The 21,311-nt window shown below is 47.6% G+C and overlaps 2 protein-coding genes across 3 annotated transcripts; both read right to left on the bottom strand.

Moving 5' to 3' along the window:
- Positions 1–1,433: 1,433 nt before the first annotated feature.
- LOC147050534 (uncharacterized) lies at positions 1,434–7,609 on the bottom strand. The gene is made up of 4 exons (XM_085922038.1): positions 7,423–7,609; positions 6,048–6,659; positions 4,196–4,505; positions 1,434–2,600 (listed from the first exon to the last, which is right to left on the bottom strand). The coding sequence occupies exons 2-4, from the start codon at positions 6,629–6,631 to the stop codon at positions 2,130–2,132; spliced, it is 1,365 nt and encodes a 454-aa protein (XP_085778164.1). The 5' UTR covers positions 6,632–6,659; positions 7,423–7,609; the 3' UTR covers positions 1,434–2,129.
- Positions 7,610–14,432: 6,823 nt separating this feature from the next.
- On the bottom strand, positions 14,433–20,493 carry ncoa4 (nuclear receptor coactivator 4). 2 transcript variants are annotated; one of them, XM_085922655.1, is made up of 10 exons: positions 20,318–20,493; positions 18,773–18,887; positions 18,331–18,471; positions 17,625–17,719; positions 17,448–17,556; positions 17,049–17,132; positions 16,383–16,979; positions 15,723–15,899; positions 15,590–15,654; positions 14,433–14,772 (listed from the first exon to the last, which is right to left on the bottom strand). In XM_085922655.1, exons 2-10 carry the CDS (start codon positions 18,884–18,886, stop codon positions 14,685–14,687), a joined length of 1,470 nt encoding a protein of 489 aa, XP_085778781.1. In that variant the 5' UTR covers position 18,887; positions 20,318–20,493; the 3' UTR covers positions 14,433–14,684. The 2 variants fall into 2 exon arrangements, with proteins under 2 accessions (XP_085778781.1, XP_085778782.1); XM_085922656.1 differs by lacking the exons at positions 18,331–18,471; positions 18,773–18,887; positions 20,318–20,493 and adding an exon at positions 17,958–18,073.
- Positions 20,494–21,311: the final 818 nt, after the last annotated feature.

Here is a 21,311-nt window from a genome sequence, read left to right as displayed (position 1 = left end):
AATGGATTGATGGATGGATGGATGGATGGATGGATGGATATTGATTTGGTGAAGTGTTTGAGTGTTTCGACTGTACGATTGGGCTTTGAACGCACCTCATATCAAAGGCAGAACGCGGATGAGTTTAAAGAAATAAAATAAAAAATAAAAAAAATTCAAAAATGGAAGTTGACTGACGCAAACGTGTGTTTATGATTTTATTGAAAACAAGCTAGTGATGTTGCCGTATGGCATCGGTTTCCGCTTTTCACGCAAGGCGTACGTGCTCCCGCGACAGGTGATAGATTTTCACGGGGGTAACTATTTTGGCACAACACCATATTAGAAAAAAATACCCACGCACTGTCCAAATAATTATTGGCACACTCTTGCCCCCTCAAATGCGCATCCTCGATGAGGGTGAGTGTGCGTCGGGTGAGCAAATTCTGCCGAGACCGCATCCACGGCCCCTAATCTTAAGTATATTACCCACAATTCGTTGCGAATTTGACTCAAAGGGGGGGGGGGGGGGGAAGATTTGCGGTTTGGTGACGCACTGGGTAGCACGTCCGCCTCACAGTTAGGAGGGTGCGTGTTCGATTCCACGTCCGGCCCTCCCTGTGTGGAGTTTTCATGTTCTCCCCGGGCCCGCGTGGGTTTTCTCCGGGCACCCCGGTTTCCTCCCACAATCCCAAAAACATGCTTGGTAGGGCGATTGAGCACTCCAAATTGTCCCTCGGTGTGTGAGTGCAAATGGTTGTTTGTCTCTGTGTGCCCTGCGATTGGCTGGGAACCGGTTCAGGGTGTCCCCCGCCTACTGCCCGATGACGGCTGATATAGGCTCAAACACACCCGCGACACCTGTGGGGACTAAGCGGTTCAGAAAATGGATTGATGTATGGATGTTAAAATCCGCGTGCCTGTGCCTAAAGAAAACGGATGTGTAGGACACCCGCAACCCCCGTGGGGACTAAGCGGTTCAGAAAATGGATGGATGGTTGTTAAAATCCGCGTGCATGTGCCTCAAGAAAATGGATGTGTAAGACACCCGCGACCCCCGTGGGGACTAAGCGGTTCAGAAAATGGATGGATGTTAAAATCCGCATGCCTGTACCTAAAGTAAACGGATGTGTAGGAGAGTAAATATTGAATAATTGAATATTACATTTACAATTCAACGGAATCCACAAACTTTTACAAACGTATTTTGAAATCAGATCGCTGGGATTCGTGACGGATTGTTGCAGACCTCAATATGTCCACCAGAGGTCTCTTTCCCACTGCCAACATTCAATTAAAAAAAAGACTGCGACCAACTGCGAATCGGCTGAACCCAACGTTAATTTTTAGAATTCACACCATAAATGTACCACTCCGCTTCCCCAGCAGTTTCAGCAGTCGCCACTAACACTACAACACACACACACGCGCACACACGCACGCACACGCAGGAGTGAGGCATAAATTTCCAGATTTATTACAAAATGAACACATCAAGGCTTTGTGCTAATGAGCAAACACGACACTGATGCAATACAACATGGAGGCTAAAGGTGAACAACAATCGGTTTTCTTTTTCAAACTTTCAGCCTGGACGCCTGTCAGAATTCACAATGTCATCAACACGCCACACGTTCTCTGCTGTTCAAACGGACCAATCAATAAATCAGTAAAGAGCCAAATCTTTACCTCAAATGGAACTGTCGTGGAAACATTTTGTCTTTTGCTGTTGCTGACGAGGGCACCCTTACTGATCACCTGCCTTCTTAAGGGTGTAAATGACATTTAAATACCTTTGACGTCATTTCAAAATCCTACATACGTCGGCCATGCGCCCCACTTCCCTCGTCCAAAACTACAATGATGGCCGTGCAGCTTCATGCATACCACAACATGGACTCAACAAACGGATCAAGCGGCCAATCGGATCACTCAGAGACGAGGCGGGCAGACGTGGTGTGAAAACATGGCAACGGTGTGTTCCATCCCATTTCATCACGCAGAGACCGTAGAGGTGAGACTGGAGCATCCTCCGGTTCTTCTTGGGGTGGTGGAGGGTGTGCAGGCCGACGAGGGGGCGAGAGCAACCTTTTGACCACGTCCACTATGTACACTTGCCGTCCCGCCCGAGCACAAGTCACTTCCGGCGGTCAGTCGGAGTCAGACTCGATGGGTGCCGTCTCGTCCAAGATGGCCCTCTTGGCGGCGCCCAGGTGCGCCTTCTTGTGGCGAGAGAAACTGGACGAGTGCATGAAGGTCTTGTTGCAGGCGGCGCAGGTGAAGGTCTTGCTCTTGGTCTTGGTGCGTTGGCCGCCGTCCGCCGCTGCTACCACCTGGTGGCTCAGCTGATGGCGTGCCAAGCTGGAGGTGTGGCTGAAGCGTTTGCCGCAAAGGCCACAGCCGTGAGCCTCCGGAGCATCGGCGCCATCTTCGTCGTCCTGAGCGGCGCCGGGGCCTCGTTTGGGGCGGCGCCGCCGCCGGTTCTTCTTGCAGAGCGTGTAGAAGTTGGGCTTGTCGCGGGAGCACAGCTTGAGCCGGATCTTTAGGTCGGATGAGCTCTCAGCCAGGTTCTCCTTGCCGGGCTGCGCGTAGCTGTCCAGAAGCTCCTTCACGTGAGTCACCTGCGCAGCGGCAAAGTTGCCATACATTTACATCCAATCTCCGGGAGACTTGAAGTTCACCCGCCACGGGAATTGTATGCAAAGGGATCACACGAGTGACATTTGTCATGCGGCGTGCACACGGCATCAGCCTGACTTACACAGCAGTTCGCTCACTTGACTTTTTTCGTTCAAAGGCACAATTTTCTCGGGCTGTTCGAGCGCGGGGCTCCACGCTCTCCCCAACAACCAGAACAAAAGTTGGATGCACCCAAATCTCCGCCAGGGGATGGATCAAAATCACATGGGGATGGGTTAAATGCAGAGGACAAATTTCACCACACCCAGATGTGTGTGTGACGATGATCACTGGGACTTTAACTGTATCTGTGTGGCATTTTGCTTGGTTTGCTTTCTCTTTTTTGGGCTCCCTGTCTTTTAAGGCAGGATTACCTGCTAAATGATTGCAGGGCAAGTCGAGTCAAATGTTTCCTTGACAACACGCCGCATACTCTGATGAATCACACGACGCAGCAAGATGGAGCAGTTTGGCTCCATCTCAGAAGGCAGCCATTTTGCCACTCGCTCTGTCAGCTGCTCTGGGCTCAGCCGAGGACTAAACATGGCTGTATTTTGCCACCTATCCTCACAATGGCGGGCGGCGTGGAACAGATTCTGCTCCAGACCACCGTGGCCTCAACTTGCCATATCTCACGTCAGAAATTTTTATTCCAATTATATTTGCGCTTGCTGAGCTAAAATATATCAATGATACATCATTGCCCAGGCCAATAAGCCTGATAGACCCAGATAGACACGCTCTGTGTTGGCGTGTCGCTCAGGATTTGGCCCGCCAACCTTTTCTGGTGCCTGGACTTCTGCCAAAGCTAATTGTCACACGACACTCAGCTTTTGAGGATTTGCCCAAAGTACCAGTTAACAAAACTGATTGCGTGAAAATCAGCTGCATTGAAACTTTTAGTCACTGTTTGCTTTTAAACTCAAATCAAACCTAAGTACATATGTTGCCTAAAAACAAAGTATATAAAGAGAAATTTTTTTACATATGACATGTATATTTCCCAGTGAAATATGAGGCTCTTTTGAAGAAATCCCCACGCGACAGGCGTGTTTTGTTTCATTTGTTGTGACTCTACAGTCGCCACAAATTGAATGAATGCCTCTATTGTCATTGTATGTACGGACAAACGTATGACTGAGGCGGTGTTGTACCCTAACCCTATACATATTGCAAACAACATTTTGGACTCGAGTTCCCCTTTCACAAAGACACTTTCACTTTGTTCCATGCTTCAAGTCCAAAAAGCCCCAAAAAACTCAACAAAGAGAAGCTGAATTCAAGAGGAGCTTTTCTAAGTGGCGGCAAACAAATGGTTCATTTGAAATGGCAGCCCGGGCATCACAGCACCACGCCAGCATTTGCGCTGGTCAATAGCCACGCAGCGGCTACTCTCGAGCTGCCAACTGCAATTTTGGCAAATACTGGCCCGAGTTGGGACTTTTGTGTGAAGACGGAGAAAAGCTGCCTCCAAAAAGCGCATGATGCCTTGCGCCAGGTCCCGTGGAAAGTTTGCGGCGGCAAAGACGTGGCTCACCTGATGCTTGGAGAGTGCGGCGGAGCTGCGAAAGCTCATCTCACACTGCGGGCAGGCGTAGAACTTGTCGTCTGGGCGCGGCGCCTGCATGACACCTGTCGGCGGCCTCCGCCGCTTGGCCCTTTTGCCCTTGGGCGAGGGGCGGTGGGCCGGGCGGGTAGGCGCAGTGTGGCCGGCGATGCCGTCCTTGGCCTTCTTGTGGATTAGGCGGTGTCGCGACAAGCTGGAGCTGTGGTTGAACTCCTTGCCACAAATGTTGCACGGGTGGATGCGCCTCTTGCCATGCAGCCGCAGGTGACTCCCCAGCATCCTGAAGTCGGCGGGACATTAGTTCATATGGACTGATGGCGAGCGGTCCCAAACACACACATCAAGACTGCAGCAAAAAAAAACTTCAGCACCGTTGTGCCAATATCTTCTTTTGCAAGATCAGCCGTCTGTTTTTGTGGTGGAAGAGCCCACAAAGTGTAAGATATTAACTGAAATTTTGGCTAATTTTGAGTGCAACAATGGCTCTGAAGAAAATCAATGAAGGGATTATCAGGAAGGAGGAACTACTACTGCAGCACGACTCACTCCAAAGGCAACAAGGCGGAAAACCTAAGACAAATCCCAAGACATCCAGCGCAAAGCTCGGATTCAGTCAAACAAATTTTGGACACGCTCTCACTATTACGCAAGCAGTTTTGGGTCCACCGCTGACAATCGGAGAACCCTCTCATAGCGATATGGGAAAGGGAATCATCTCTGGTGGCCAAGTACGGAAAAAGGGACGAGTCGACGCTGCACGCAGCCGCACGGCGGGCCGGTCGATTGTCGCCTCTTCCATCTGGGATTCCTGCCACCCGTCTGCCGAGCCAAGGCTGTGTTGAGTTCCTACACTGGGAAGGTGGCCAGAGGGTGGCCAGAGGGTGGCCAGAGGGTGGCCCCCAAGGCAGCGCGGTGCTCGGGGAGCGAGCGTGTGGCGTAGACGTTGCTCTGGCCTGCCTGAGCGTTGGACCACAGTTGTGCGTGGACAGCATTTTTACTGTCACACGAGCACGTAATTCCACGTGATTTGGGACGAAGTATGATAGCTGAGGTCCCCAGTCCACCAGGCAGTCCCAAGACTTGCAAAAATAGAACAAAAATGGTACTGTCATCGGGGAGATGCTTTTCACAATGCAGCAACGTTGGGCAATCGACTTGACAGAAGAATGAAGTCTTCAACGTGCAGGGACAGCGACGGCCGCTGACATGTTAGGCTGGCTGACAAAAGGCCTACTTTTGAAATCAGTAAAGAATAGTTTTATTCGTCATAAGTCAATCTTATTGGAGACAATCCTGACTATTTTGCCATAATCACCCAGCCCGAGACATACCAACAAAAACATAATTTTAGGACACAAACACCTCCGTTTGTGCAGAGCGCCAGGATGCAACGAGTGGTGCAGTCGCAGTGACAGGAGAATTGTGCAGATGAACCAGAAAGTTGTCAAGCAATTTCAAGTGAGTATCAACACTCCTTATGGAAATGAGGCAGCGTGCCGAAGCGAAGTTACGAGAGAGAGACATGCAAAACGGCCGACAACTGGACTGTCAGAATGGCTGCAACTGTCACCCTTTCACTTGGGCCTCGGTCAGAGATCCAATCCACTGTCACCAAACTGTCACTCGCACTCCCAGCACCACCAGGCCGCAATGTATGGGCAACATTCAACACGTCATGTAATTGGAAACATAATGAGCTCAAACAGGGTCAAAGTGGGGATGTCTGCTTCTTTGACTTTCCTCAGTAACAAAAATGGCAATAGACCACAAAGAAAGAATGAGCCGCCGACATATTCGGGAGTCAATGTAAGAAAAAACCCACCTGCTGCCCTTGAAAGTCATGCCGCAGTGCTGGCAGGCGTATCGCGCGTCCTGCTGTGCAGGCTCCAAGGCACGCTTGGCGGCGGCAGGCGCCGGCGTGGCGGCCACTTTAGCGGCGTGCGTTTGTTGATGGCGGTACAGGCTGGAGGCATGGCTGTAGCACTTGCCACAGTAGCCGCAGCGATAGCGCCGCTCATTGGGTTCTAGGTCACCACGGTCAGAGTCGGCCTCGCCGTCCGGCTGGCCGCCCACTTCCACCAGGATCTGGTGCTGCTCCTCATCATCATCATCGTCGTCGTCTGACTCCATCTTAATCTCCACGCTTTGCTCAGTCACCTCGCAGGGGTACACCTCCTCGTAGGGTGCGAAAAAGGCCTCATCCGTCTCCATCTTGAGCTGCTCGCTGCTCAACTCCGACGGGTCGTCCGAGTCCTTCTTGACGCACGAGATGGTAAACTTGGAGCCCACCTCAGCCCACTTGACCACGTACTCGATGGGCTGCGTGTCCAACTCCACAGTGATGAAGTCTGCACCCAGAGCATCCGCCTCCGACGCGGTCAGCTGTGCTTCGGAGTCATCCATCATCAGGCTGCGAGCCCTGCGATCCCAGCAGCTGAAACCCAGAGGGAAGACGGGATATATACTCAAAACATAAACTGACCGCCCAAAACATCGCCATAAACAACGAGGCTTGCCTCCAACAATCGCCTCATTTAGGAATTTTACTGAAGCCGACCGACTTGTTCTAGGTGGCTGTAGAATATTTCCTACTCATATAGAGGCTTCTCATCCGACACGGATGAAATGTTTTCTCCGTTCGGGTGCCGCCAGCCTACTCAGAGCTTTCCAGCGTGAAACCTTTGTCACGTTCTTTGCGCTCGGACGAGTCCAATGACCAAAAGGCCAAACGACACACTTGTCATCAAGTGTCCTGAAAAGCATTCGAGGAGCGAGTGATCGCTATCCGCCGTGACGTCACGAAGAGCGAGTGAGCGCCATCCGCCGTGACGTCACCATAAAGCTGGCAAGCAGCGAGCAGCCCATGCATTATTCAAATCGCTCTTTTAGCCAACTTATTCACGGCTAGCTCGAGCGCCGAACATTTTTGAAACGCGGTCAAATTCCCACCAAATGTTCACATGTGGTAAACATTGACGTTGTCGCAGTAGCGAAAGGCGCGAGCAAAACGTAACCTTTCTCAATGAAGTTCGAGGGCTCGGCCAGGCTTGGCGGCAGTGACGAGAAAAACGGCGGAAGGATTTTTCTTCCCCCCTTGCCGCATTTTTGGTTTGCAACGGCTCGTCAAGCGAGCCCAAAAGACGTCAAGAGCAGCGCGCCGTGTGACTGCAACGATATTTAGCGTGTTGGAAACTCACCGAGCAGGAAAACGTCAAATGAGAAGCTTAAGATTGCCGGCGGAGACGCTCACAATAAACAGGAAGAAGTGGACGTGGACACAAAGCATTGTGGGAAACGATTAAATGGTTCCCAGCAACGGAAGCGCTCCTTCAAAGTAAATGCACACTTCTTCAAAGTAAATGCGCTCCCTCCTTCAAAGTAAATGCGTTCCCTCAAGCGGGAAGTGTACACATAAAATGAAAACGCAAAGGATGTGCGTGCGGGTACGATTCTTGTTGAGTATTTGTGATTGGTCGCAGACAGTGACGACTCACGTATGCAAATAAGAGCGACACCGGGGGGTCGCTGATGATGTAGGGTTGCACTAGCCTGTCTTTGTGCCGTCTCCATGAGTTCGATTTCCGCATTGACGGTGTGCGTGTGAAAGAAAGAAAGAAAGAAAGAAAGAAAGAAAGAAAGAAAGAAAGAAAGAAAGAAAGAAAGAAAGAAAGAAAGAAAGAAAGAAAGAAAGAAAGAAAGAAAGAAAGAAAGAAAGAAAGAAAGAAAGAAAGAAAGAAAGGAGAAATGTGCTTTCAGCAGTTTGCAAACATATTTTTTACGGTTGTGTTAAACTTTTAATCATATCAATATAATATCTAATATTGGAGTGCTTGTGTGGATTGGTGGGGGTGAGGAATGTGCAGGCACACTGCATGAACTTGTCTTCTTTGAAGTGTTGTGGAACAGGCCTAGGAAGGGAGTACCACACGAAGGGAGTACCGGACGATAACACCTCAAGGTCGGTGAGGAACGAGAACAAAGAACAACACCACGTCCAGGTGGTTGGGCTTCGAGAGGAGAAAGCCCAGCCCCCAGAGTGATGACACCTCGACGGGAAGGAGATGGCCATCGACCTATCATCACACAATGTTTTGCATGTTTTCATATTCATATTGTGTATCTTTAAAACTGGGCAACCCGGAAGAATGTGTCGTCTTTTGGTGGTCACAAAAACGCACAAGTTTTAGTGTGAGGGACCCGGGACCCAGGCCTGTATTAGTGCGCTTTGTTAGGAATAAACAATTGGTAAATTTGGTCTGATTGATTTACTGGTCTTCTCTTTGACAGAACAAACTCGCAAAATTGTTAGGTGCGCCAGTGTGTGGATTGGGACATAGCAATTTGTGTTAAGTGTTGATTGCAATTTGGAGTCAGATCAATAGCTAAAAGAAAGAAAGAAAGAAAGAAAGAAAGAAAGAAAGAAAGAAAGAAAGAAAGAAAGAAAGAAAGAAAGAAAGAAAGAAAGAAAGAAAGAAAGAAAGAAAGAAAGAAAGAAAGACGACTCCCATGGTCGCCAGCCGCATTGTCCCAACCGATTGCAGCCAGAAACTAGTTCAAACTCTTTGAATTTGGTTAAGAAGAGTGGCCCTCGCGTCCACTTCACAAGGTCGATGTGAAGATGGCAAACTCATTAAGCTTATTTAAAATCATTCTCAGGGCTCCTTACATCAGTCCAAGGATATGGGGAACTTTTTGGCAACAGTTGTCTTTGTCTCCCTTTTGACACCAGCCAAAACACACAGTTTATTATTATGATCACTTGTATTACTTTAATTAGTTCATATGGAAGAAAAAGCGGAATCGTGATGGATGGCAAAGTGCGTCATCGGACTGCCGTACCGGCACAAAGCCTGATGGGGAGCACGACCAGAAAGAAGGATAGCTCAGGTGTGATGCGTTTGCTCCAATGTCGCTGTGATTGATGATCAGTGGCTCAATGTCTGTCACTGTCCATCTTCTCAGCTAGGGAACGACGGAGGTTGTCACGGGTGTCGCTGCTGGAGAGTCTAGCATAGTTAAGTGCTTTCCTCTTTGGGCCACCATGACGTGACCTTTGTCAGAATCATGTGGTGGTCGGTCCAGCAGTCTGCTCTTGTAATATGCACATCTTTGAGGTTAGCCCTCCTTACGATCTCATAATCCAGGCTTCTCCAAAGGTCGTATTTGGTCCGCGTCTAAATTTAAGATGGCCCGAGGCATTGTGTAAAAAACCCAATAATGAATGGCCTGCTGGCACTGTCGCGGGGACTTGCACGCCCCAGAGCGAACCACAGAAATTAAACTCATCCTAACGGGAACGCACATATGAACCACCGCTCATGATCGGTTGCGAGTGTGTCTCCTCCGTCCCGTCCCAATCACGCGCACATAAGTATCCGTTTGCAAGATAATCAGTGACACAGACACTTCCTCTTTCAATTGTCCACACACCAAGGACTAAGGCGACACTAAAATCAGAGACGGCTGATGGTGTAGGGCAGGAGTGGCCAACCCGCAGCTCGCGACCCGCATGCGGCTCTTTGCCTGGTTTTATGTGGCTCTTGTACGTTCATATCAACATTTGTGTTTGTGTTTTTTTTTGTGTGTGTTGCTTCGCTTGAGTTCAATATGGTATTTCCGTCAAACGCGTATGCGCATGAGGTGAAATCTCACAAAGGAGGAGGGGCAAACCCATTAGAAGAAACAAATAGTGTCAATTTCGCTCTCAAAATGGCAGGGAGAAAAAAACATAGCTAAACAAAAATATGAAGATGAACACAGGACGTTTTTAACAGAGTGGGAAAGTTTATATTTTTTTGTTGAACGCAATGGCAAGCCATTCTGCCTGATATGTCAGACATCATTAGCACTTTTCAAAGCTTCAAATCTTCAGCGCCACTTCAGCTCACTTCATGCTAATATCAATAAGGACTTTCCAAATGGGACTGAATTTCGCAAGCATAAGTTGGACAAGCACTCAGAGACGCTTTCATCGCATCAACTGGCTTGGAACATTGCACGGGCTAAAAAGCCATACAATGAAGGGGAGTTCGTTAAAAAATGCCTCAGTGACGGTGTTGAAATCTTGTCTCCTGAAAAATAAAATGAATGGTATCAGTCATCCAAAATAAAGAATTGCTTCGAGTAGCAACAATGGAAGACAAGCCAGATTTGAAGACGATTGTTCAAGGCAAGGAATGCACTAAGCAACATGCATAGTAAGTAAAAAAATGCTATTGTAAATTATTATGTTTTTGTTTGTGGACTTTGTTGAACTGAGAGTTTGTGTGTGTGAGACAGTGCACACAATGTTCATTGTTGAAAATGTGGTCTGTGGTCTGAGTACTGTAGGAGTCAATTTCTGTCATTATCTTGTTGGTGCGTGACATGATAATATCACACAATAAATTTCGCTGAGCAGAGGGTGTGTGTGTGTGTGTGTGCGTGTGTGTGAGCGTGTGCGTGCGTGTGTGTGTGTGTGTGTGTGTGTGTGTGTGTGTGTGTGTGTGTGTGTGTGTGTGTGTGTGTGTGTGTGTGTGTGTGTGAGCGTGTGTGTGTTTGGGGGGGTGATGTTCATGTGTGCTCATGAGTATGATGTGGCTCTTTGCGGTAACACAGTAAAAAATGTGGCTCTTAGTCTTTGACTGGTTGGCCACCCCTTGTGTAGACGCTTGCTTGTCTTGTGTGCCGACACTGTGAGTTTGAATCCCACATATGACAGTGTAAATGTGTGTATGAGTGACAAAATAAATAAATAAATAAATAAATAAATAAAATCAGAGACGCTGCAAGTGATGCTGCACAGGGAAAGGCAAAAAAAACACGGACTATTAGTGAGAACTGTCTACTTCTTACTAACTCTACATATGACAGTGTGAATGTGTGTGTGAGAGCTGTCTACTTCTTACTAACTCTACACGCTACTAATGGGATGTCCAAATTTATGGAAGGCGGGCCAGATTTGGTTAGACGAAAATGCATGGTGGCAAACCATTACCATTGTACAAACCGGATTCAGTTGAAGTTGGGAAATTGTGTAAAATGTAAATAAATACAAAATACAACGATTTGAAAATCCTTCTCAACCCATATTCAATTGAATACACTCCAAAGACAACATATTTAATGTTCAATCTGATAAACGTAATTGTTTTTTGCCAAATAATAATTAACTTAGAATTTCATGGCTGCAACACGTCCGGTAGAAGTTGGGAAAAGAGGCAAAAAATACAGAGAAAGCTGAGAAAAGCTCATCAAACACCTATTTGGAACATCCCACATGTGATCAGGCTGATTTAGAACAGGTGTGTACCATGATTAGGTGTTAGAGTGGTGCTCTCTCTAACTTATTTTTGCAAGAACCACAACGGGAGACAGTATATGGAAACGGGGTTTCCCATCTTAATTTGGTTTTTTAGGTTTTTCCAATTTTTTTTCAAAATTATTTCTTTTTTTGAAAGGTGGATTGTTTCTTTTTGAGGATCCTCAATGCAGTTTTGAATTAACCATTCAACAAATTTCTAACCCATGTTATTACTGTGGATTAATGCTAGAACTGTTTTTTAGTCAATTTATCCTACCAGTCACACTGTCAACAACACAAACTCCAGTGCTTTTTTACTTTCAGGCCTATCCAGGATGGGTGTAAAACCCTTCCAAACAGCTTGGAAAAACGAACAAAAAAACCGAATCTACTTCCCTCTTCAATGAAGAAAAAGAAGCTCTTTTTTCTTTTAGCCCGTTCCTTCCACTGGGTCTTGGACCCAAGCTGTTTCTTGGTGTGGAAAAACCAAAGACGTATCTCATAGCCCGAACAAACCAAAGCCATATCTCATAGCTCGGAAAAACCAAAGCCGTATCTCATAGCTCGGACAAACCAAAGCTGTATCTTGTGCACTTCTATTTTTTATGCGTTTCACAACACAATCACACAACTTTACGGCTTTAACTTACTTGTCCCCTGGTTCGTTGCACTGCCATATCCCGTCAATCCGCCTCTGTCAGACGAAGGCAGACCTAAAATGCTGGCCCAGCAAAGAATTTTCTTCCCAGGTCTTTCTTTACCGGGTCCGGCTAATGGACGCTGGCCCGTCGACGGTGTACAGCATGTCGTCCTCTGTCGGCCAGATGGCGGGTGAGAGGTCCGGGTCACAGCACCAAAATGTTAGAGTGGGGTTTGTTTGCACAAACCACAACGGGAGACAGTATGCCCTTTTTAAGCACTTGCAAGTGGGGAGTCATTTGTGGCTGTGCATACAGCGATGATCGAATGAGGTCTGACTCAGGCCACTTGCAAGAGCATTTTTATTGAGAGAAACAGGGTGGGGGTGAACTAATCTAATCTGAAACTAATCTATCAAGCCTAACATTGGGTATAAAAGGAGCCTCCCCAAACATGCTCAGTCATTCACAAGAGAGGATGGGGCGAGGTTCACCACTTTGTCCACAACTGCGTGAAAAAATAGTTAAACAGTTTAAGAACAAAATTTCTCAAAGCAAAATTGCAAGGAAGTTAGGGATTTCAACATCTACGGTCCATAATATCATCAAAAGGTTCAGAGAATCTGGTGAAATCACTGCACATAAGTGCCACGGCCGGAAACCAAGACTGAAGACATTCGATCCCTCAGATAGCACTGCCTTAAAAACTGACGTGTGTAAAGGATATCACCAAAGGGGCTCAGGAAAACTTCAGATAACCACTGTCAGTAAATACAGTTTGTCACTACATCAGTAATAAAACTCCACCATGCAAAGCAAAAGCCGTAAATGAACAACATCCAGAAACGCCACCGGGTTCTCTGGGCCCAAGCTCATGTAAAATGAACTGATGATGTTTTGTGGTCTGATGAATCCACTTTTCAAATTGTTTTTGGGAACACTGGCCGTCATGTCCTCCGGACCAAAGAGGAAGCGGATCATCCTGTTATCAACACAAAGTTCAAAAGCCAGCATCTGTGATGGTATGGGTGTGCATTAGTTCCCATGGCATGGGTGACTTACATTTCTGTGAAGGCAACATAAATGCTGAAAAGTACATGCAGATTTTGGAGCAACATATGCTGCCATCCAAGCAACTTTTTCATGGATGCCGCTGCTTCAATAAGCAAGACAATGCCAAGCCACATTCTGCACGTGTTACAACAACGTGGCTTCGGAGTAAAAGAGTCCAGGTTCTCCCCTGGCTCGCTTGCAATCCAGACTGGTCTCCCATTGAAAATGTGTCGCGCATTATGAAGCGTAAAATACAATAGGGAAGACCCCGGACTGTTGAACAACTGAACCGGTTCATCAAGCAAGAATGGGAAAGAATTCCACATGAGAAGGTAAGAGAATTAGCCTCCTCTCTTCCAATACGTGTTATTAAAAAGAAAAGGTGATGTAACGAAGTGGTAAACATGCCCTTTCCCAACTTCTACAACACATGCTGCAGCCATGAAATTACGAGTTAATTATTATTTGAAAAATAAAATAAAGTTGATCAGTTTGAGCATTAAATGTGTTGTCTTTGTAGTGTGTTCAATTGAATATAGGTTGAAAAGGATTTTCAAATCATTGTATTTTGTTTTTATTTACATTTTACACAATTTCCTAGCTTCAACCAAATCTGGTTGTACTTTGGCGTCTGCAGATAAATTGATATTGCAAATGAGAATCTGTTGTTGATTGCACTACCAGAAGTTAGATTAAAATAATAAATTAAATACAAATGAACAATTTTATGAAAGTTGAATGATTTTTTTTTTATCAGATGTATTAAGTTTGTTTCGTTATTGTTGTATGAATAAGAAGGGTGATATTGGTGTGTGTGTAACTGCAGTAATCAGGCCAGGTTGCATCATGTCAGATTTTTGATCCAAATTAATTCATTCTCCCTTTTACCTTTTTTATTTCAACTTCATAGGTAACAAATTACTTCATAATTACAAAATAATAGTGGACAGCGCGGACACATGTCTTCACGCTTGTCTTATTTTGTGTGTGGCTGCGTTCCTGCCTCCCTCAAAATTATTTTGTGCGTGTAAACGCAGTAAATGCTATTCGGCCATCACAACTGTACCATTCAACTAGTTGAAAGTCGATGTTTCATCAGAAGAGTTATAAAAACACTTAAAAATGGGTCCAAATCCTTGACAGTCCTGCTTTAAAGAACATCAATTCAAATGCTGGAGGCGCTTAGCTGTAGCAACACAGACTACTGAAGCACAAAGCAAGCGTGACAAAGACCAAGGGTGTCAACAGGTTTTATTAGGGTAAGGGACAATCCACACAAGAGCACTGATGACACACACGTAAGCACAAGGCACCTGGGCGAGTAAAATAAAAGTCTATGTTGATTTTACATTAAAATGTTTCTGTCAGCAAAAAAGGTCAATTTCACCTTAAGAAAGTGAGATGCTTGATAAAGTATTAAAACGCTGAATGCAATGGAAAAATATTTGCGTTCAAATAAGTCAGCATTCTTCCATGTTGAAAAAAATTAAAAATTCAATTGACTTCCTGATTGCAATCCTATGATGTCACAGGATTTGAAGTGAAGGCCATCCTCCTGCGCCTCTCCCTCAAATCTGTAACAAAACAAACCACAAGCAAGTTTAGCCTTCTGGCTAATACGTGACAGCTTAGCATGAATTGACACCACGCAGCAGACAAAGACCTTCTCGACCGACCGAGGACATCAGATAGAGGTTTGACCCGATAATCGGGTCCAAAACGGATTGTGCTGCCACGCAATCTTAGGACAAGTGCGGGAAAAGCCATCTCCTTTCCAAACACGTCAACACGATGGAGCCGATCAAAGCTGCGCTCTAACTGGCCAAGGAGGAAGCTTCGCAAGACTAGAAAAAAACGAGTCCTACCCCACATCTTCGTAGCAGAAATGTGTGTTTTCCAAAGCCAATTTTCTAACGATTGGCCACTTTAGGCTCAACACGAGTTCCCCAGGGAAACACTCGGCAAACATGGGCGCACGTTATCACATGAGGACTTGCTTCCGAGATGGTTTCTGGGACAGAATCACAATGTGCATGGCGCTCTTCTGCGTTGAATCAAATCAGGGAGCAATGCGACCAAAATCGTTCAATGACCCATTTTCACGTGTGGACTCATGTTGCCAGATAAAGAGACAATAAACTCAAGTAAATGTAGCTCTGGAAGATTTTTAAAAAATCCTTGTGTCCGCAGCGGGCCTTCCCTCCGCAATCTCAAGAGCTCCAGGCAGAGCCCAACCTTGACTCTGCACACATTCATTTTTTTGCTACCTGTGAGAGCGCCAAATTAGAACGGGTTAGTCACCAAGGGCACTGAAATTCCAAAGTGACACCAGCTGGCGACTGGCAGCGCTTTTGATAGAGATCAATACTGTGTTGGCGGCCGGCCGCTTACCTGAACCGGGGGGGGGGGGGGGGGGGCGCTTGGTGAAGCCATTTCTCCCCAAAGGTCACGCCTTCCTGTGGGGAGTAAACACACGTCACACTGTTTGTTGGCCCACACGCTTGGCGGCAGCCATTTTGGCTACCTGGTACTTCTTTCTCGGGAGCCATTTGTCATCTTGCTGAGCCACCGCCCACTTTTCCGGAAGCATCCATGACTGCGCATCAAAAGGCCTCTGGAACAAGGATGTAGAGAGATTGCCGCAGGACGGCGACAACGGAGGTTTGGATGGGTGAAGCCACGCCTCCAGGATGGCCTGAACCTGTGGAGACCACACGAGTAAGCGACGCAATCATCGTTTGCGACAGCCCTTGATGATTTCACAATATAACAAAATGGTTCTTGCCACTCAAGTTTTACGCTTCCGATCGATGCCAAAGAAAGAGACAACTTTGCAGGCGGCTTCAAATGACACGTTAGTAATTTGTTTGTTCTATGTTTAAGGCAAAGTGATGAGGGAGTTCAAAGGTTACATTGGCGCAACGGCAGTAAACGAGAAAGGTAGGCAAGTGAACAGCTGACTGAAAACAAAAGGGCTCAGTAGTGTCACGCCAAAAGTCACCAAATACCTAATAGGACGGGAGTAATTCATGTTGTGAAGGGGTGTCAAGCAGCCACCTTGCACTTCAATTCTATTGGCAAGGTTGCGGCCTTTCCGGCGGTTTGCTGCAGACGGAGGATGAACCACACTGGCACCAGAAACCGTCAGAAGCTGAAACTAGTTGCGGACTGCTTGGGTCTGTACCTTCTCTTCTTGCCGTCTGTGCTGCAGAGGTGGCGGAAAATTCTTGTCAGCAGAAACAGGGACGCCGTTCTTGTCTTGAGCGCCGCATCGCAGCAGCCAAGCGTCGAGGGCTTCTTTGCCGCAGTTCTCGTCACAAACGCACTCAGAATAACTGGAGCACAGCTCGTTGGCGCGACACATCTGCGCCAGCGGTGCCAGCTGATGAAGCCATCCCTCGAGGCTGGGCGCGGCGGCGGAGGACTCAGCAGCGGCCGGTGGAGTTTTGAGGCACTTGAGCTGGCCCAGGTTTTCGATCTCCAGCGCTTGAATACTCTGGCGGCAGCAGGAGGAACAGCCAGAGCTCGCCAGCCATTCTTCCCAGGGACGGCATTCGGAAAACGGCTTCAAGAGCAACCTCTGATGCTCCCTGTCCGACTTGGCAGCGCCAGCGCACTGGGCCGTCAACCATCGGCTCAGGTCGTCACCCCTTGAGTCAACAGCGTCGCTGAGGTCGCGCTGCTGGACAGCACCCTTCTGGTCCTGGAGCAGCCATGCCTTCAGGTCTCGCAGCTGACCCCAGGCCTTGAGGAAATCCGGTGCCGGGCCAGGACAGGGAGCCTGGACGACGACAGGACGCTTACAGGCACACAAGCGACAAAGCTTTGGAAAAAAACATCACAGCCCTACTTTGTCTTTGCCAGCTTCGAGTCCATGTCTGGGAGAAGGACCGCCTTCCGGCAGCCGGTACCCCGTGGTCCCGCCCTGCACCACCTGCGTGAGGGCACAAGCGCAAAATATCCTCAAGGTGTGTCCTGATGAGAAAGTCCTGCCTCGTGAGGACGTACTGAGCTCATTCACATTGGCGGCCTTCTGCCAGAAATAGGCATCACATTTGTGCTGCTCAATACAAGCACACCATTGTGACCGGCAAGAGCCGAGCATTGCCACGGGGGTTTAGTCGCAATGCCGTTTGCTACTGGAATTTTGACGACTGGAATTTGGGCAGACATGCTTCACACAGCCTCAAATCATCGGATCGAGAGAAAGGCAGCAGGAGCACGGCTCAATTCATGCGGTGGTCCAGACCTGGGCGCTGATGCTGCCAAAGGAGGTGATGGCATCCCTCAGGGAGCGAGAGTCGGCAGTGAAGGTCATCTCAGGGGTCTCCTCTGGCATCAGACTCAGGCAAGACAACCTGGCGAGGCAAAGGTTCCAGTCCTAAATGTGATGGACGACTATCGGGGTTTCCATCTGTGACTTTACTTGTCCATGCAGCTGATCAGCTGGTTGCTGAGGTCAGCACCGCAGCCGTTGGCGCTCCTCAGCTGCTGGGAGATGGCGTCTAACTGCCCGTGCATCTGAAACACATTAACATCCCAAAGTGAGATGAGACCAGGTATGTTTGTGTGTGTGTGTGGGGGGGGGATATTGTGAGTGAGGGAGTTTTGTGATGTAGTTTGCACTGGTGCACCCCATCAATCTCAAGTTTTTTTTTTTTTTAAACAAAGGTGGGCGTGAGCCGCAACGACGGTAAGTGCTCAGCAGTCGCTTGCTACGATCCATCACCAGCGAGTGCTTTCTTCCTATTGTAATTGCCTTCTCTTCCCGTCCAACTGTTCTGGCTGCTGCTCATCACGCAAACTGGCGTGCGTGGTTGCGCCCGCATCAAAGACAAACACGTGTCGTGAGGCTGCTGGCCCCGGACTGGCCCGTTGACAGTGAAGCCATCAAGCTCGAGCAGTTCTTGGGTGGGAAACGGTTGGCCAGCGCAGACCTGGGCCCACAGCACCTGATCCAGGTAGACTCTGCACTCACCACCAATTTGGGGAAATATATGATGACACCGAGCGCATTTGCCACTAAGAAAACAAACGAGTCCACCGTTGTTTCTGGACGACAAGCGATGGATTTTTCTAGGACGCCAGTCGCGCCGACATTTGTCAGAGAGGGAGGAGCGGAGGGCACTGACCCGGTGGAGTTGATGCAACTGCTGCTGGAGCGTTTCGGCCTTGACGTGTTCCAGCAGCTCAATCTGGCCCAGGAGCCACAGCTCCCTGCAGCGTAGCGCCTCCTGCTGGCGACTCACACAGCTCTGCAGCTGCCAGCGCACCTGCCGGACACACACGGGCTGGTCAAATCGTGGGAGCCACCGTCGTGTTGCTCGGCTCATTGGACCGGCGGCATTTGTCGTCATGCTGGTCCTTTCTCTTTGGAGCCGTGGAACTTCACAGTAAATACTTTTCCAAAGAGCTTAAGAGATAGACAACAAAAGTGAAATTCTTTGTGCTCCAATCGCTGTCAAAAACAGCTTCAAGAAGAATGGTTAACTTTTTTTTAAATCTTTTTGTCTATTCAAATCTGATTTTGGTTAAGGAGGGTTTGCGACAGTCATATGAAAGGTGACCTCTAACCTCTCTGCTGTTGTCCCTCAACTGCTGCTCGGTCTTCAGCACGGCTTCGATGGCCTTCTCCAGCTGATCCTGAGCCAGCCGGCACTGCTTGATCTTGCTGCCTGCTGCGGGCATCCTGGACGGCAAGTCGGAAAAACAGCTGAGAAACAGCGCTTACTTAGACTGGCCACTCCAAATCGGCCCTACGCAAAATCTGGCATCTACCGCTTGAACACCGAAGCCAACAAAGCTGGACACGCACGCACACACACTGGACTTTACAGACGAAGGGGGTAACTGAAACAAAATTTTCTGCATATTCACTTTTTTGGGGGTGGGATTTTGAATAGAAACAGATTCGTCAGTTAGCCACCAAAAAATAATTGATAGGAGTAACCGAGAAACGCAATCATTCATGAGCAGCTCTAAAACAGAAATCAACACAGCACTCACTTTGTTTTGCACTGCATTCTCCCCTGTTCAACAGGACATTCACTATAACTCTCACAAGCCATTTTTGCACTAGCCTATCATCTCTCACCTTAGGAGTTGTACATACTGTGTGTGTGTGCGCTCTGTGTGTGTGTGTGTGTGTGTGTGTGTGTGTGTGTGTGTGTGTGTGTGTGTGTGTGTGTGTGTGTGTGTGTGTGTGTGTGTGTATATATAACGTGCTTTCTTTTTGTACATATGACAATAAACGCTTTGAATCTTGAATCTAATCCATGTGATCAGTATCAGCCTACTTGCCTACCCTGACTCGTGAATTATCAGTCTCAAGGACGCATCTCAACCTTGTCAGCTCATTTCGTCTCGTCCAGTCCTAGTGGCAAGAAGCCATTTGGAGCGTTTCTGTCGAGTTCCCCTCTTCAAGAGCATTAAGAGTGAGAAGAGTGTGAGGCCGAAAGGGCGAGGGGCATTCCTTATCAGCCGTAAACATACAGCTGATATCAGTCTTCGCTCAAAACGCCTTCTCAACTTTCGCCTTTGTGTTTAAAACATGACCGTGGGGAAAGTCACCGTTATTGATTGCCATTTTTCCGCCTTTCTTTATTTACACGTACGTCATTCCATCTTGACCAAAGACATCACGTTAATTCTAGTCCTGCGTACTTCGCCGATGAACCCTAGCACGACTGACATGTCGTGCAAGTGATAATATTAAGTGATAAACGAACAGCCATTTCGTGTCCATGCACAATTGATTACGAAGCCCTCTTTCTGCGGGTAACACGACGGCATGTACCCAAGACCATATCTACATCGAAAACCATATTGATGCGATGATCCTACGCCGCCGCCATGAGCGTGTGCAGGCCTGCACGTCCACACGCCTTGTCTTGACGTCACCAGGCAGACGGATTCCTTAGCCCCGACAGACAACAAACGTGTCCCGCCGAGACAAGAACGGAGCAAGCGTCCACAATAGAAGAGATATTCCACAAACTATGCCCGTTCTGCCACTCAAGTACGTGGGTACGAGTGGAAGGGCGAGGATCACACAATTTCGGAAGGAAGTGGTATTTGCGATCTTCTCGTCAGTAATTCTTGACAGAAAGGCGAACTCACCCGACTCTTTTGTTGTAGGCACTGGACGCCAAAATGCCAAATGATTAAAACTGCTTTGACCACTCTTTTAATAGACAACTTTGCACTCTACTGAGTCACCAGCACGGAGGCCCCCTTATGGGTAACGTGCATTGCTGCTCCCTCCTGTCTTTGGAGGGTGGGTCATGTTGAGTGATGTGCATTCCAGTTCTTTTAAGTGAACTGAATCTTTAGAATCAGTTCACTCCAAAGCTGGACTGTCCAACCAATTGCGATCTTGTGGGTGGTAAAAGGATAAACCCTCGGCCCACTGATAACGTGAATATTCGTGTGAGTGTGGAAAGGGCGCCCGGACCATCGAGCATATCCCCCGAGCGTGTAGAACATTCTAGAATGGTTGAATGTTTGGCGTGACAAGCTATGATGATGATGACTCAAAAGATTCGTTCAAACGAATCGTTCAACGAATCGCCCCCCCCAACCACACACACACACACACACACACACATCCATTGGCAACAGTCACCCACTCAGTCGTGAACGGGAAGTTGCGTCACTGACTCATTCGTGAACGGGAAAATACGTCACTGACTCCTAAAGTCCATCCTCCATCTATCGCTCGCTGCTGATTGGTCATTCGCGAAGATTCACGAGTGAGTGACAGATAGCATTGTTGCTATCCCAGCCGACACGTGTTATGCCGACATGGATGTTTTAATTTTGTATTTGTTGGCTTGTAGTTGATGGTGTTATTATACCGAATGTGTTTGTGTTTGAATAAAAAGTCGGAAAAAAACGTTATGCCGACATTTGTTATTTTGGGGGACACCAACTCATATAACACCGTAAAACACATACATATTGTCATATAAAGCAGTTAACCAAATGTCTGATTTTTGTTTTAATGGGCAAAAATAAAAACAAGTAATAAAATACCAGACAAGTTATAACATAAATGTTTAATAATAATAATAAAAGTAAATTTCAAACCAGCAATCTAATGTGAAATTGCAGT

This window comes from Syngnathus leptorhynchus, chromosome 10 (assembly GCF_054491065.1).
Source record: "Syngnathus leptorhynchus isolate UIUO chromosome 10, UIUO_Slep, whole genome shotgun sequence".
Classification (NCBI taxonomy): domain Eukaryota; kingdom Metazoa; phylum Chordata; class Actinopteri; order Syngnathiformes; family Syngnathidae; genus Syngnathus; species Syngnathus leptorhynchus.
Note: the sequence above shows the minus strand (reverse complement) of the source record. Positions and strands in the feature narration are given on the sequence as shown.

Bases quoted from the DNA above. Each gene is read 5' to 3' on its own strand.
- LOC147050534 (XM_085922038.1), bottom strand. From the start codon at position 6,631: ATGATGGATGACTCCGAAGCACAGCTGACCGCGTCGGAGGCGGATGCT. The intron at 4,506-6,047 runs GTGGGTTTTTTC...CGCCGACTTCAG, and splicing joins ATGACTTTCAAGGGCAGCAG to GATGCTGGGGAGTCACCTGC. The intron at 2,601-4,195 runs GTGAGCCACGTC...GCCGCTGCGCAG, and splicing joins CCGCACTCTCCAAGCATCAG to GTGACTCACGTGAAGGAGCT.
- ncoa4 (XM_085922655.1), bottom strand. From the start codon at position 18,886: ATGCCCGCAGCAGGCAGCAAGATCAAGCAGTGCCGGCTGGCTCAGGAT. The intron at 17,133-17,447 runs GTCTGGACCACC...GCCCTCACGCAG, and splicing joins TTGGCAGCATCAGCGCCCAG to GTGGTGCAGGGCGGGACCAC. The intron at 15,655-15,722 runs GTAGCCAAAATG...TACTCCCCACAG, and splicing joins TCCCGAGAAAGAAGTACCAG to GAAGGCGTGACCTTTGGGGA.